This window comes from Bufo bufo, chromosome 5, assembly GCF_905171765.1.
Source record: "Bufo bufo chromosome 5, aBufBuf1.1, whole genome shotgun sequence".
Classification (NCBI taxonomy): domain Eukaryota; kingdom Metazoa; phylum Chordata; class Amphibia; order Anura; family Bufonidae; genus Bufo; species Bufo bufo.
Window position 1 is genome coordinate 438,127,198 of NC_053393.1, and position 12,927 is coordinate 438,140,124.

A 12,927-nucleotide genomic window follows, 5' to 3' on the forward strand; every position below is an offset into this window, starting at 1 on the left:
TCTAGCCCCTTTTGCTACTTGTCCCAACTTTTTGGGGATTTGTTGACACCGTGAAATTTTGAATCAACGTATTTTTCCTTTAAAATGATACATTTACTCGGATTAAACGTTTGATCTGTCATCTACGTTCTATTACAAATAAAATATTGACATTTGCCATCTCCACATCATTGCATTCAGTTTTTATTCACAATTTGTTTAGTGTCCCAACTTTTTTGGAATCCGGTTTGTACATTCAAAGGCTTAAAGGGGTTGTCTGAGTGTTTTATACAAATGATCTTATCCTCAAGATAGGACATCAGTATCTGATCGGTGGGGGTCTGACTCTCTAAGCACATTAAAGGTATAATTTCATTACAGAACCAATAGAAAAAGACTCATGGGGTCATTTATCAAACTGGTGTCAAGTAGAACTGGCTTAGTTGCCCATAGCAAACAATCAGATCCCACCTTTAATTTTCCAACGTAGCTGTCAAAAATGAAAGTTGGAGTCAGTTATACCTTACACCAGTTTCATAAATGACCCCATTTGTCCATGAACTAAGTCTAGTATTGCTGCTGACTTTTTACCTACACTGGAAGCATATTGGGCACATTTATGCAAAGTTCATTACAGAATTTTCCTTTTATAAAAAATTGTGCTAATATTATGGAACATGTAAATGGTTTAAGAACATAATACAAGGATTATGCTTCTTACTGCACAAAACATATTGGGGGAGATATATTAAAACTGGTGTAAATGAAAACTTAGCTTAGGTGGCCATAGCAACCAATTAGATTCCACCTTTGATTTTCCAAAAGAGCTCTGAAAGATGAAAGGTGGAATCTGATTGCTTGCTATGGGCAACTAAGCCAGATATCCTTTACGCCAGTTTTGATAAATCTTCACAATTTCAATAAGGCTGTAAGGCTATTTGATCACATAAAGAAACCTCTTCTGCATATTATAATGAAATAAGAAAAGCAATGTATTGTAAGGGTATTTTTAAGTACTGATTGGTTCTGTCCCCTTTAATCCTGTCTCTTTTACGTGAAAGTATTGATTTGCCCTATCTCATTACAGCCTGGGATGTTGGTCATGTATTATAACATGGTAGAAAGCAATGTGTTATAGCATGACCGACGGAGTCTCACTCCATATTGCATGTTGCATATTTAGGCTAGTGATGTATTTACTTTTTATTATTCAGTATGTGATTTGTTTGTGATATATTTAATCACACTTAGTAAATATATGTATTCACTTAGCCTCCGTAAACTTACTCATTCTCAAATCTTTTGAATTCACGTTATGTTACAAGCAAATACAGTGAAAATTCTTCAGAAGCAAACCCCTGATTTATGCCACATTTTTACAGATTTTAAATTCCATTATATCCTAGGTATGTACAGTGTACTGTGGAAAACCATTTTTAGGTGGTCGTCTCAAAGAGATTTCACTGCACTTATAAACAAGGTGGTTTAGTAAAGAATAATAGTAACAAATGTCATGTTTTTATAGATTACCTATCTCACTCATGCCTGCATGGAGTTGAAGCTTGGTGAAACATACATGGTTTTTGATCCCTGGCTGACCGGTCCAGCCTTTGCTCGAGGATGGTGGCTGCTTCATGAGCCTCCTTCTGATTGGTTGGAGAGATTGTGCAGGGCAGATTTAATTTATATAAGTCACATGCATTCTGATCATCTAAGGTATGTATGTTCAGATACAAAAAAAAGATTTTCTAGAAATTTACCAACAGAGTGGTTCTCATGAGAAAGATGCAAATTGTAAAATGAATCCTTTAAAATGAAATTTATCACAATCCTTTCTCTCCCCTACAACCCTTCAGTCTCTAGTGACATACTGATACAACATCTCATCACTGGATAGCCAATGGTGTAGCACCGATTCACTGTAAACCAATTGTTAAAGTGGTTTTGCAGTGTTAGGATATTGATGACCTATACTCTGGATTAGGCTACATTCACACAAACGTATTTTGTTTGCGTGTCCAATCTTTTTTTTTTGGGATGAAAACCCATTCATTTCAATGGGTCCGCAAAAAATGTGGACAGTACACCGTGTGCTACCCGCATCAGTATGTCGGTTCTGTAACCCTGCAAAAAAAAATAGAACATATCCTATTCTTGTCCGTTACAATGGATCTGCGAAACAAAAAGGAAGCCATATGGAACATCATCCGTTTTTTATTTTTATGGATCCACAATTTGGGACCGAAAAAAACCCAACACATAAGGTCATGTGAATGTAGCCTTAGTGTGGGTCAGGGCATGCATCCCTGACAATCAGCTGGTGGAAGAGGCTGAGGCACTCATGCGAGTGCTGCATCTTCTTCAGTGTTCCTGCATGCCGTCTCCCTTGTAGTATAATTACACCTGTAGTATAATTACACCTTGTAGTATAATTACACCTTCCTCTCCCATACTAATTACACCTTCCTGTGTATATATTGTAGACCTTCATTACCTTGTCCAACAAGAGTCCAACTGTTGGTTAACCATTAGCAAAGTTTTCAGTTGTTTTTTAAAGGATGGCCAAGTTTCACAAATAATGCCTTGAGGGCAAACCCCACTGACCTGACATTTGACAATTTTTTTTACTAATTGTTCCTCAGTTATCCAACATTGAAGAAGCTTTCTGAAAGAAGACCAGATGTTCCAATATTTGTGGGCAAAACTGAACGCCCAATCTTTTGGTACTTGGAAAAGAGTGGCATTAATCTAACAAATGTCAATGCTGTTCCTTTTGGAATATGGCAGCAGGTCAGCCAAATTGTTTCTTTTAAATAATGATTGAAAATATTATAGACACAATATAATTAAACTGATTAGGGCTCGTTCACATCATTGCTATTATTTTCTATTCTTCTGCTCTGTTATAGGAGCAGAAGAATGAAAATAACGGAAATGCCGGATTCGGCATATAACTGACATGAACGGAACCTAACAGATCCCATTGGCTATAATGGGATCTTTTTGGTTTCCGTTGTGGAGAACATTTTGTGGTGTCTCACAGGGGGAAGTAATTGAGGGTATATATGTGTGTCTCCCAGGTTCTTAGCATATGCTGAAGAAAGTTATTTAGGAAAAGGTTAAAAAAAAAAACTAAGCCTGGGTCCTGATGAGCTGCACCTGGGGAGTTGCTAGAAAACTGGGCTGACAACACACTTGCTCAGAACTTCCTGGGAGTGAGAGAAGCCACATCTCACTGAGGGACCCTGAAGGTCCAGAGCCTACAAACTGCAAGTATCACAGGTTGCTGTTCAGACAGCGTGCTTATTTTGGGTGGACTGAGGATAGCTCAGCCACGTCCTAGAGAGGGGCCTATTGTTTAGTTAGAGCCTGGACAAGGCTAGGTGTTCCGTTTATGTTTTGTGTTTTAATGCAACCTGTGAAATAAAGCTGTCAGGACGCCAGTTGAAATGCACTTCTGTCCCCTGAGGTCTCCTTGTGTGAAATAATCGGACTAATCCCACTACCTTTTCACCTCTGGAAAGGTGAGCTAAATAACGGAAAATCACAATTTGTATAGCAGAGAAAAAAGTCCTGAATGAAGAACTTTTCTCTCCAATATTTCTGGATGGATACCCTTAAATAGGGTCTCAATACTGGAAAAAACGCTTGTTTAGACCCCATTCATTGTCAATGAGGACAAAACGTAACTGAACGGAATTCTCCAAAATGCTCTCATACCGGAGAGCAAAGGGCAGCATGCTGTGGTTTGCTTTCCGTCCTGACACAATAGAAAATGGATCCGTCCCCCATCGACTTTCAATGGAGTTCATGACGGATCCGTATTGGCTATGTTAAAGATAATACAACCGGATCCGTTCATAACGGATGCAGATGGTTGTATTATCAGTAACAGAAGTGTTTTTGCTGAACCCTGCCGCATCCAGCAAAAACGCTAGTGTGAAAGTAGCCTTAGGCTCTGATAAACTTTCTCTCTCGGCTATACGTTTGAATACCCAAAAACGGTACAATTTCCCATTCATGTTTCTACTCTGACCAGCTTTCTGTTCATTTCCATCCTTTTTGCCAGGCAGAATAGCATGGTAGACTATGTTATTCTGTCTGGTAGAAAGCATAGAAGTGGCTGAAAATCATTTCAAACTGAGTCAAAATATAAATGTTTTGGACTCCCATTTGCCTCACTGAAGTGAATGGATCAGTTGTGGTACAAATGTCAATACCGATTGTGGACATTCAAACTTATACCCCTGATCGAAAGGCCAGAGGACGGCTAAAATGTAATGTTACCCAGCCTTATATAAAAAAATGGCTGATTTATTTTTTATTGATTAGAAATTTGGCTGTAGTTGTACATGTTGTTATTCCCTACCTCAGTGTATAATGATGCAATATTGTAATCCAGGTTACTGGATAGATAGCTACATTAGAAACCATTAGAAACCAGTGATGCCTTCATAAACACTCTTATTTTTATTTAGGTCAATGAACATCTCCGCTTTATGATTCTGATGGATGGTATTCACCCTGAAATGGATACATGCATCATAGTAGAATATAAAGGTAAATCAATGCTAGGGATTATTTATAAAAATTGGGAAGATATCTGAAACTGTCTAAAAGAAAAACAGTTTTTGTTGTCCATAGTAAATTACAGATGTAGCAGAGTTAACACTCAAACTCTTAACTCAAATTTCAAAACTAATCGTGTTATCTTGAAACAAAAGCAATTGAAGATGTTTGCTTATTAGTTTAGATAACAATGTCTCATAAAACATGTGTTAACTCTACTACATCTGTAATAGAGAGTAGCTGCTCTTGAAAATTGAAAGCTGTGCTTTGATTGGAGGCTATGACAGTTCTTCTTTTAAGCAATTTTCATAAATCTGCCACTTAGTCTAAGACTAAGAAACATTTATCAAAACTGGTGCTAAGGAATGCTGGTTTAATTGCCCATAGCAAGCAATCAGATGGATTATTTCATTTTCCAAAGGAGCCATAAAAAATGAAAGGTTTTCCTTAGCACCAGTCTTGATAAATGTCCCCATTCATGTCTTTTGTGTTCAAAATGGTGCAGGTGGGGATTTAGAGTTGCACATGGGATTTTGTGACATTATTCACAACTTTTCTATAGGGCCCTTTCACATGAGCGAGTATTCCGTACGGGTGTAATGCGTGATGCGAACGCATTGCACCCGCACGGAATCCGAACCCATTTATTTCAATGGGGCTGTGTACATGAGCGTTGGTTTTTACGTATCACTTGTGCGTTGCGTGAATATCGCAGCATGTTCTATATTCTTCGATTTTAATGCAACGCTGGCCCCCATATAAGTGAATGGAGCTGCGTGAAAAATCGCATCTGCTAGCAAGTACGGATGCGATGCGTTTTTCACGGATGGTTGCTAAGAGATGTTTTTTGTATAGCTTCAGGTTTTTAAATCATTTAACCTCCTCAGGACCGCCGTACGCAGGAATGCGTCTTTGCGGCGGTCCTGTTGTTCTGGGTGGACGCGCCGGTGCGTCCTCTCGCGAGACGCGAGATTTCCTGTGAACGCGCGCACACAGGCGCGCGCGTTCACAGGATCGGAAGGTAAGCGAGTGGATCTCCAGCCTGCCAGCGGCGATCGTTCGCTGGCAGGCTGGAGATGTGATTTTTTTAACCCCTAACAGGTATATTAGACGCTGTTTTGATAACAGCGTCTAATATACCTGCTACCTGGTCCTCTGGTGGTCCCCTTTGTTTGGATCGACCACCAGAGGACACAGGCAGCTCAGTAATATGTTGCACCAAGCACCACTACACTACACCCCCCCCCTGTCACTTATTAACCCCTTATTCACCCTTGATCACCCCTGATCACCCCATATAGACTCCCTGATCACCCCCCCTGTCATTGATTACCCCCCTGTCATTGATCACCCCCCTGTAAAGCTCCATTCAGATGTCCGCATGATTTTTACGGATCCACTGATAGACTGATCGGATCCGTAAAAATCATACGGACGTCTGAATGCAGCCTTACAGGGGAGTGATCAATGACTGTGGTGATCACCCCATATAGACTCCCTGATCACCCCCCTGTCATTGATCACCCCCCTGTAAAGCTCCATTCAGATGTCCGCATGATTTTTACGGATCCACTGATAGACTGATCGGATCCGTAAAAACCATACGGACGTCTGAATGCAGCCTTACAGGGGAGTGATCAATGACTGTGGTGATCACCCCATATAGACTCCCTGATCACCCCCCTGTCATTGATTACCCCTCTGTCATTGATCACCCCCCTGTAAAGCTCCATTCAGATGTCCGCATGATTTTTACGGATCCACTGATAGACTGATCGGATCCGTAAAAATCATACGGACGTCTGAATGGAGCCTTACAGGGGAGTGATCAATGACTGTGGTGATCACCCCATATAGACTCCCTGATCACCCCCCTGTCATTGATTACCCCCCTGTCATTGATCACCCCCCTGTAAAGCTCCATTCAGATGTCCGCATGATTTTTACGGATCCACTGATAGACTGATCGGATCCGTAAAAATCATACGGACGTCTGAATGCAGCCTTACAGGGGAGTGATCAATGACTGTGGTGATCACCCCATATAGACTCCCTGATCACCCCCCTGTCATTGATCACCCCCCTGTAAAGCTCCATTCAGATGTCCGCATGATTTTTACGGATCCACTGATAGACTGATCGGATCCGTAAAAATCATACGGACGTCTGAATGCAGCCTTACAGGGGGGTGATCAATGACAGTTGGGTGATCACCCCATATAGACTCCCTGATCACCCCCCTGTCATTGATCACCCCCCTGTCATTGATCCCCCCCCCCCCCCCCCCCCCCCCCTGTAAGGCTGCATTCAGTCATTTTTTTTGGCCCAAGTTAGCGGAATTTTTTTTTTTTTCCTACAAAGTCACATATTCCACTAACTTGTGACAAAAAATTAAATCTCATATGAACTCACCATACCCCTCACGGAATCCAAATGCGTAAAATTTTTTAGACATTTATATTCCAGACTTCTTCTCACGCTTTAGGGGCCCTAGAATGCCAGGGCAGTATAAATACCCCACATGTGACCCCATTTCGGAAAGAAGACACCCCAAGGTATTCCGTGAGGGGCATATTGAGTCCATGAAAGATTGAAATTTTTGTCCCAAGTTAGCGGAACGGGAGACTTTGTGAGAAAAAAATAAAAAATATCAATTTCCGCTAACTTGTGCCAAAAAAAAAAAATTTCTATGAACTCGCCATGCCCCTCATTGAATACCTTGGGGTGTCTTCTTTCCAAAATGGGGTCACATGTGGGGTATTTATACTGCCCTGGCATTCTAGGGGCCCCAAAGCGTGAGAAGAAGTCTGGTATCCAAATGTCTAAAAATGCCCTCCTAAAAGGAATTTGGGCCCCTTTGCGCATCTAGGCTGCAAAAAAGTGTCACACATCTGGTATCGCCGTACTCAGGAGAAGTTGGGCAATGTGTTTTGGGGTGTCATTTTACATATACCCATGCTGGGTGAGATAAATATCTTGGTCAAATGCCAACTTTGTATAAAAAAATGGAAAAAGTTGTCTTTTGCCAAGATATTTCTCTCACCCAGCATGGGTATATGTAAAAAGACACCCCAAAACACATTCCCCAACGTCTCCTGAATACGGCGATACCAGATGTGTGACACTTTTTTGCAGCCTAGGTGGGCAAAGGGGCCCATATTCCAAATAGCACCTTTCGGATTTCACTGGTCATTTACCTACTTACCACACATTAGGGCCCCTGGAAAATGTCAGGGCAGTATAACTACCCCACAAGTGACCCCATTTTGGAAAGAAGACACCCCAAGGTATTCCGTGAGGGGCATGGCGAGTTCCTAGAATTTTTTATTTTTTGTCACAAGTTAGTGGAAAATGATGATTTTTTTTTTTTTTTTTTTTTTTCATACAAAGTCTCATATTCCACTAACTTGTGACAAAAAATAAAAACTTCCATGAACTCACTATGCCCATCAGCGAATACCTTGGGGTCTCTTCTTTCGAAAATGGGGTCACTTGTGGGGTAGTTATACTGCCCTGGCATTCTAGGGGCCCAAATGTGTGGTAAGGAGTTTGAAATCAAATTCTGTAAAAAATGACGAGTGAAATCCGAAAGGTGCTCTTTGGAATATGGGCCCCTTTGCCCACCTAGGCTGCAAAAAAGTGTCACACATCTGGTATCTCTGTATTCAGGAGAAGTTGGGGAATGTGTTTTGGGGTGTCTTTTTACATATACCCATGCTGGGTGAGATAAATATCTTGGTCAAATGCCAACTTTGTATAAAAAAATGGGAAAAGTTGTCTTTTGCCAAGATATTTCTCTCACTTTTTTGCAGCCTAGGTGGGCAAAGGGGCCCATATTCCAAAGAGCACCTTTCGGATTTCACAGGTCATTTTTTACAGAATTTGATTTCAAACTCCTTACCACACATTTGGGCCCCTAGAATGCCAGGGCAGTATAACTACCCCACAAGTGACCCCATTTTGGAAAGAAGAGACCCCAAGGTATTTCGTGATGGGCATAGTGAGTTCATGGAAGTTTTTATTTTTTGTCACAAGTTAGTGGAATATGAGACTTTGTAAGAAAAAAATAAAATAAAAAAAAATCATCATTTTCCGCTAACTTGTGACAAAAAATAAAAAGTTCTATGAACTCACTATGCCCATCAGCGAATACCTTAGGGTGTGTACTTTCCGAAATGGGGTCATTTGTGGGGTGTTTGTACTGTCTGGCCATTGTAGAACCTCAGGAAACATGACAGGTGCTCAGAAAGTCAGAGCTGCTTCAAAAAGCGGAAATTCACATTTTTGTACCATAGTTTGTAAACGCTATAACTTTTACCCAAACCATTTTTTTTTTTTACCCAAACATTTTTTTTTTATCAAAGACATGTAGAACTATAAATTTAGAGCAAAATTTATATATGGATGTCGTTTTTTTTGCAAAATTTTACAACTCAAAGTGAAAAATGTCATTTTTTTGCAAAAAAATCGTTAAATTTCGATTAATAACAAAAAAAGTAAAAATGTCAGCAGCAATGAAATACCACCAAATGAAAGCTCTATTAGTGAGAAGAAAAGGAGGTAAAATTCATTTGGGTGGTAAGTTGCATGACCGAGCAATAAACGGTGAAAGTAGTGTAGGTCAGAAGTGTAAAAAGTGGCCTGGTCTTTCAGGGTGTTTAAGCACTGGGGGCTGAGGTGGTTAAAATCATTAAATCACATTGCACCCGCGCGATAAAAACTGAACGCGATCACAGGCAAAACTAAATGAACTTGCTTGCAAAATCGTGCATTTTTCACTGAACACATCCGGACCTATTCCACTCACGCTCGTCTTCAATGGGCCATATTTGCCAACCTGGCATTGTTTTATCCTAAGCCCAATCTATGAACAGGATGTATGCCCTGTTGATGAATTTGGCACATTTGGCTCAATGCTCTCTTTATTCGTCCACATTTAATTAATATATAAAAAACAAAACAAAAGAAAAACTTTCATACGTATCAACATTGTCGCTGGTAAATCCGAGGCATGCATTTAGATCTACCCGGGACTTCCAGTTTATGGATGAGCTTGCAAAAGCCCTGCCCATTTCCAGCTTGGGACAACCCAAATTTGAAGGTACAATCTCAGAAAATTAGGGACAGTCCCTGCAAATTTGACACTGGTGGCAACTATGATTTTCTGTCCTCCCTTTAGAGATGAGCAAATTGATTTGTAAGAATCGGTTCACCTCATGAAGCACAGATCTGCACCTGCGACCCGGTGTCCCCGAAGCTAAGGGCGCTCCTCCTACCACTTGACTGACAGGGCCGGACATCTCTGCCAGTCCTGACAATCTCTCACCTGTACTGGAGCTCCAAGTAGCAGCGCAAGCAGAGAGGTTCTGCTTCGGCTATTGGAGCAGCGACTGTGCATAAGTCGCTACACTTCCAGGTAGCAGCGCATGAACAGTCGCTGCTCCAGAAGGGGAAGGAGAGGCTCTGCACATGCGCCACTACTCAAAGCAGCGGCACAGGCGCCAGATTGTCAGGGCCAGATATATGGCCCCTTCAGTCAAGAGGCAGGTGAAACATCTGCAATTTAGTGAACATGAGGTGAACCAATCTTTACAAATCCATTCTACTACCTTTTGTCAGTTAGGAGTTTTATAATAAATAATAACTTTTTAATCTGCAGGTCATAAAATACTTAATACAGTAGACTGTACTAGGCCAAATGGGGGAAAACTCCCCACAGATGTTGCTGTAATGATGAGTGACTTTGCTGGAGGTGCATCAGGATTTCCAATGACATTCAGTGGCGGAAAGTTTACAGGTAAAATATAAACACTTTGGGAGGCATTTATCATTTGCTGTGTTTTTGGTGTCAGTTTTAAGTCTGTCTTTGGTTTGTATTTGCTGCACCAAATTTATAAAGTGGCTCTGGGGTTTATTAAATTTGGAGCAAGTGAGATGTGATTTAGCCACTGTCAGTGAAAATACGCTAGGGAGATGCAACATTTTTGCGACACATACTAAATGAGACATAACACTGTTCTAATCTCTAATTACAATCAATTTTGCATTCCAGAGTGGCGAGGCTAACCAAATGTCGCAAAATTTGTCCAAATGTCACAAAAATCTGCACAAAAAGTTGCATGCAACATCTCTTGAGATATTATTATGTCACAAAACTGGCGTGGCAGATTTGATAAATAATTGATAAATCTTTATATGTAAAAGAACATTAAGGCTGCATTCACACGTCCGTGATGTGTTGCGGACCCGCAAATTGCGGGTCCGCAACACACCAGCCCGGCACCCCCATTGAAATGCCTATTCTTGTCCGCGGACAAGAATAGGACATGCTCTATCTTTTTGCGGAGCTGCGGACCCAAAATCGGGGCCGCGCTGAGGAGGCACATATCTGGCCATAACTACAGTGAGGGGACAAATATCTTGGCAAAACTACTGTGAAGGGGCACAAAAGTGGGCATAACTACAGTGAGGGGGGTACAAACTGGGCATACCAACTGTGAGTGGCACAAAGATTGGCATACCTACTGGCCGGAGGGCCGTCACAGGGGATAGGATTGCGGGACCCGGCAGTTTTGTCCCTCCTTCCCTTTGGTGAAATGCCAGCTGCGCTGGTCACTCCGGGCTGTTTCCCGCGTTCCGGTGGAACCGGCGTCTCTGTGCGGCATGAGGGGGGCATTCCTGGGCCTGGGAATGCCCCCACATTCCTCCTATAGCTGCCGCGCGAGCCTCTGTGACGTGGGTTATCGCGTCATCAGAAGGGGGCGGCGCGACGCATGGGAGGTGGCGGAGCGCCGTTGCATAAGGAAGAGGAAGAGCGGGCTGTTGGCGTCCTCCTGCAGCTCCCAAAGTGCTCCTCTGTCCATCCGACGATGCAAGCCGAAGGAGACTCCCCCAGAAAGCCCACAGACACCTCCAGGCCTTCTAGCCCGGTAAGCCTCCTCCCTACTCTATGTATGAGGGGTATTTTTTTATCATGCACTATCCACTTATGTATACTTGCACCCAGTTTTTTCTTCTGGTGGTGGTTCCAAAAAAAAAAAAAGATAAATAAATCTATAGCTGTCGTTTGTGTTTCCTACGGGAGAGAACCTTCTAAAAAGGAACTATCAGAAAAAAATGTGGCATTTGCAAGAAAACTCTTTCTGGCTCACATAAAAAAATCTTTGTCAGAAATGTTGCGACAAAGTGGTCTCAGAAGAAACCCCTTCCCTAGTGGAGGATGATTAAAGAAGAAGTAGGGGCAGCGGTATAAGCAAAGCTATCTTCCATACCGCCCAGACCTTCCACTTCTAGCACCCCCATTATGGAGCAAGATTCTGACCTTGATGAAGGAGAAATGTCATCCGGTTCAGACTCTGATATTTCGGAAGACGCCTATGGTTGACCCCTTTGTTCAGTGGAAGAGATGGAATCCTTGTTAAAAAATATCAGAGCTACCATTAATATGGAAGAAGCGAAAGAGCCACTATCTGTACAAGATCAGATGTTCGCAGCTCTAGGAGACAAGAAAAAACTTGTTTTTCCTGTCCATGCTAATATTAAGTCCTTTATCCAAACGGAATGGAAAGAGCCTGAAAAGAGACAATCCGCCTCTAAGATATTCAAGAGAAAATATCCGTTTGGGGAAGAAGACTCGGCCACTTGGGATAAGACGCCTAAAGTGGATGCCCCCGTAGCAAGAATTTCAAAAAAATCTGCCCTACCCTTTGAAGACCTGGGACTTCTTAAGGATCTGTCACGGCGGGGAGTGGGGGAAACCCCCCCCTTCCCCCACCGTGCGGTATCAAAGGGATAACGGGTAGCTGCTAGGCCAGGACGCCGGGATCAGGGAGCAGGTCACCTCCTAATGCGTCCTTAATTCTGACCCTGACTCCTAACCGTATGAGCCAACCTAGATGGTAGGAGGGCTCATACTCTGGAAACTCGGGCCCCTACTAACCCTCAGGAAATCTCTGGACTAGGAGCAGGGTAAGACAACCTGTTCCTCCACAACACGGACAAACAGGAGTCTCCACCGGCCAAGCTGCAAGGAGAGGGGAACACATACAGCTATAAGGAGATGGCAGGTAAGTGAAACTAATAACACACTTACCTGCCACAGACACACTGACTGGAACCCGTGCACAAGTGCTAGTGTCCACACCAACATTAAAAGGACACAGCACACACCACAACCACACAGGAACCCAGGATAACCATAGCTGCAGGGTGGCCCTCACTGGACAGATGGAATATAAAGACCAGTAGCATGGCTCCAGCACACACCATGGCTGGAGTACCCCTCAGCTTCAGGCATCCAGCAGAGGCTAAATAGCCCAAGCAGCCACACCCACACACATAAACCCAGTGTTCACCAAACACTAGGAAGGGAGTTAACCC

At 42.5% G+C, this 12,927-nt stretch overlaps 1 protein-coding gene across 1 annotated transcript in view; it reads left to right on the plus strand.

The window, feature by feature from the left end:
- The window catches only part of LOC121002190 (cytidine monophosphate-N-acetylneuraminic acid hydroxylase-like), a 259,046-nt gene that overhangs the window by 92,881 nt on the left and 153,238 nt on the right, over nucleotides 1-12,927 (plus strand). Inside the window, exons 9-12 of the mRNA XM_040433533.1 lie at nucleotides 1,505-1,695; nucleotides 2,622-2,769; nucleotides 4,458-4,539; nucleotides 10,208-10,345. Of these exons, the coding sequence (XP_040289467.1) occupies nucleotides 1,505-1,695; nucleotides 2,622-2,769; nucleotides 4,458-4,539; nucleotides 10,208-10,345 (559 nt within the window). The remainder of the gene's footprint in view (nucleotides 1-1,504; nucleotides 1,696-2,621; nucleotides 2,770-4,457; nucleotides 4,540-10,207; nucleotides 10,346-12,927) is intronic.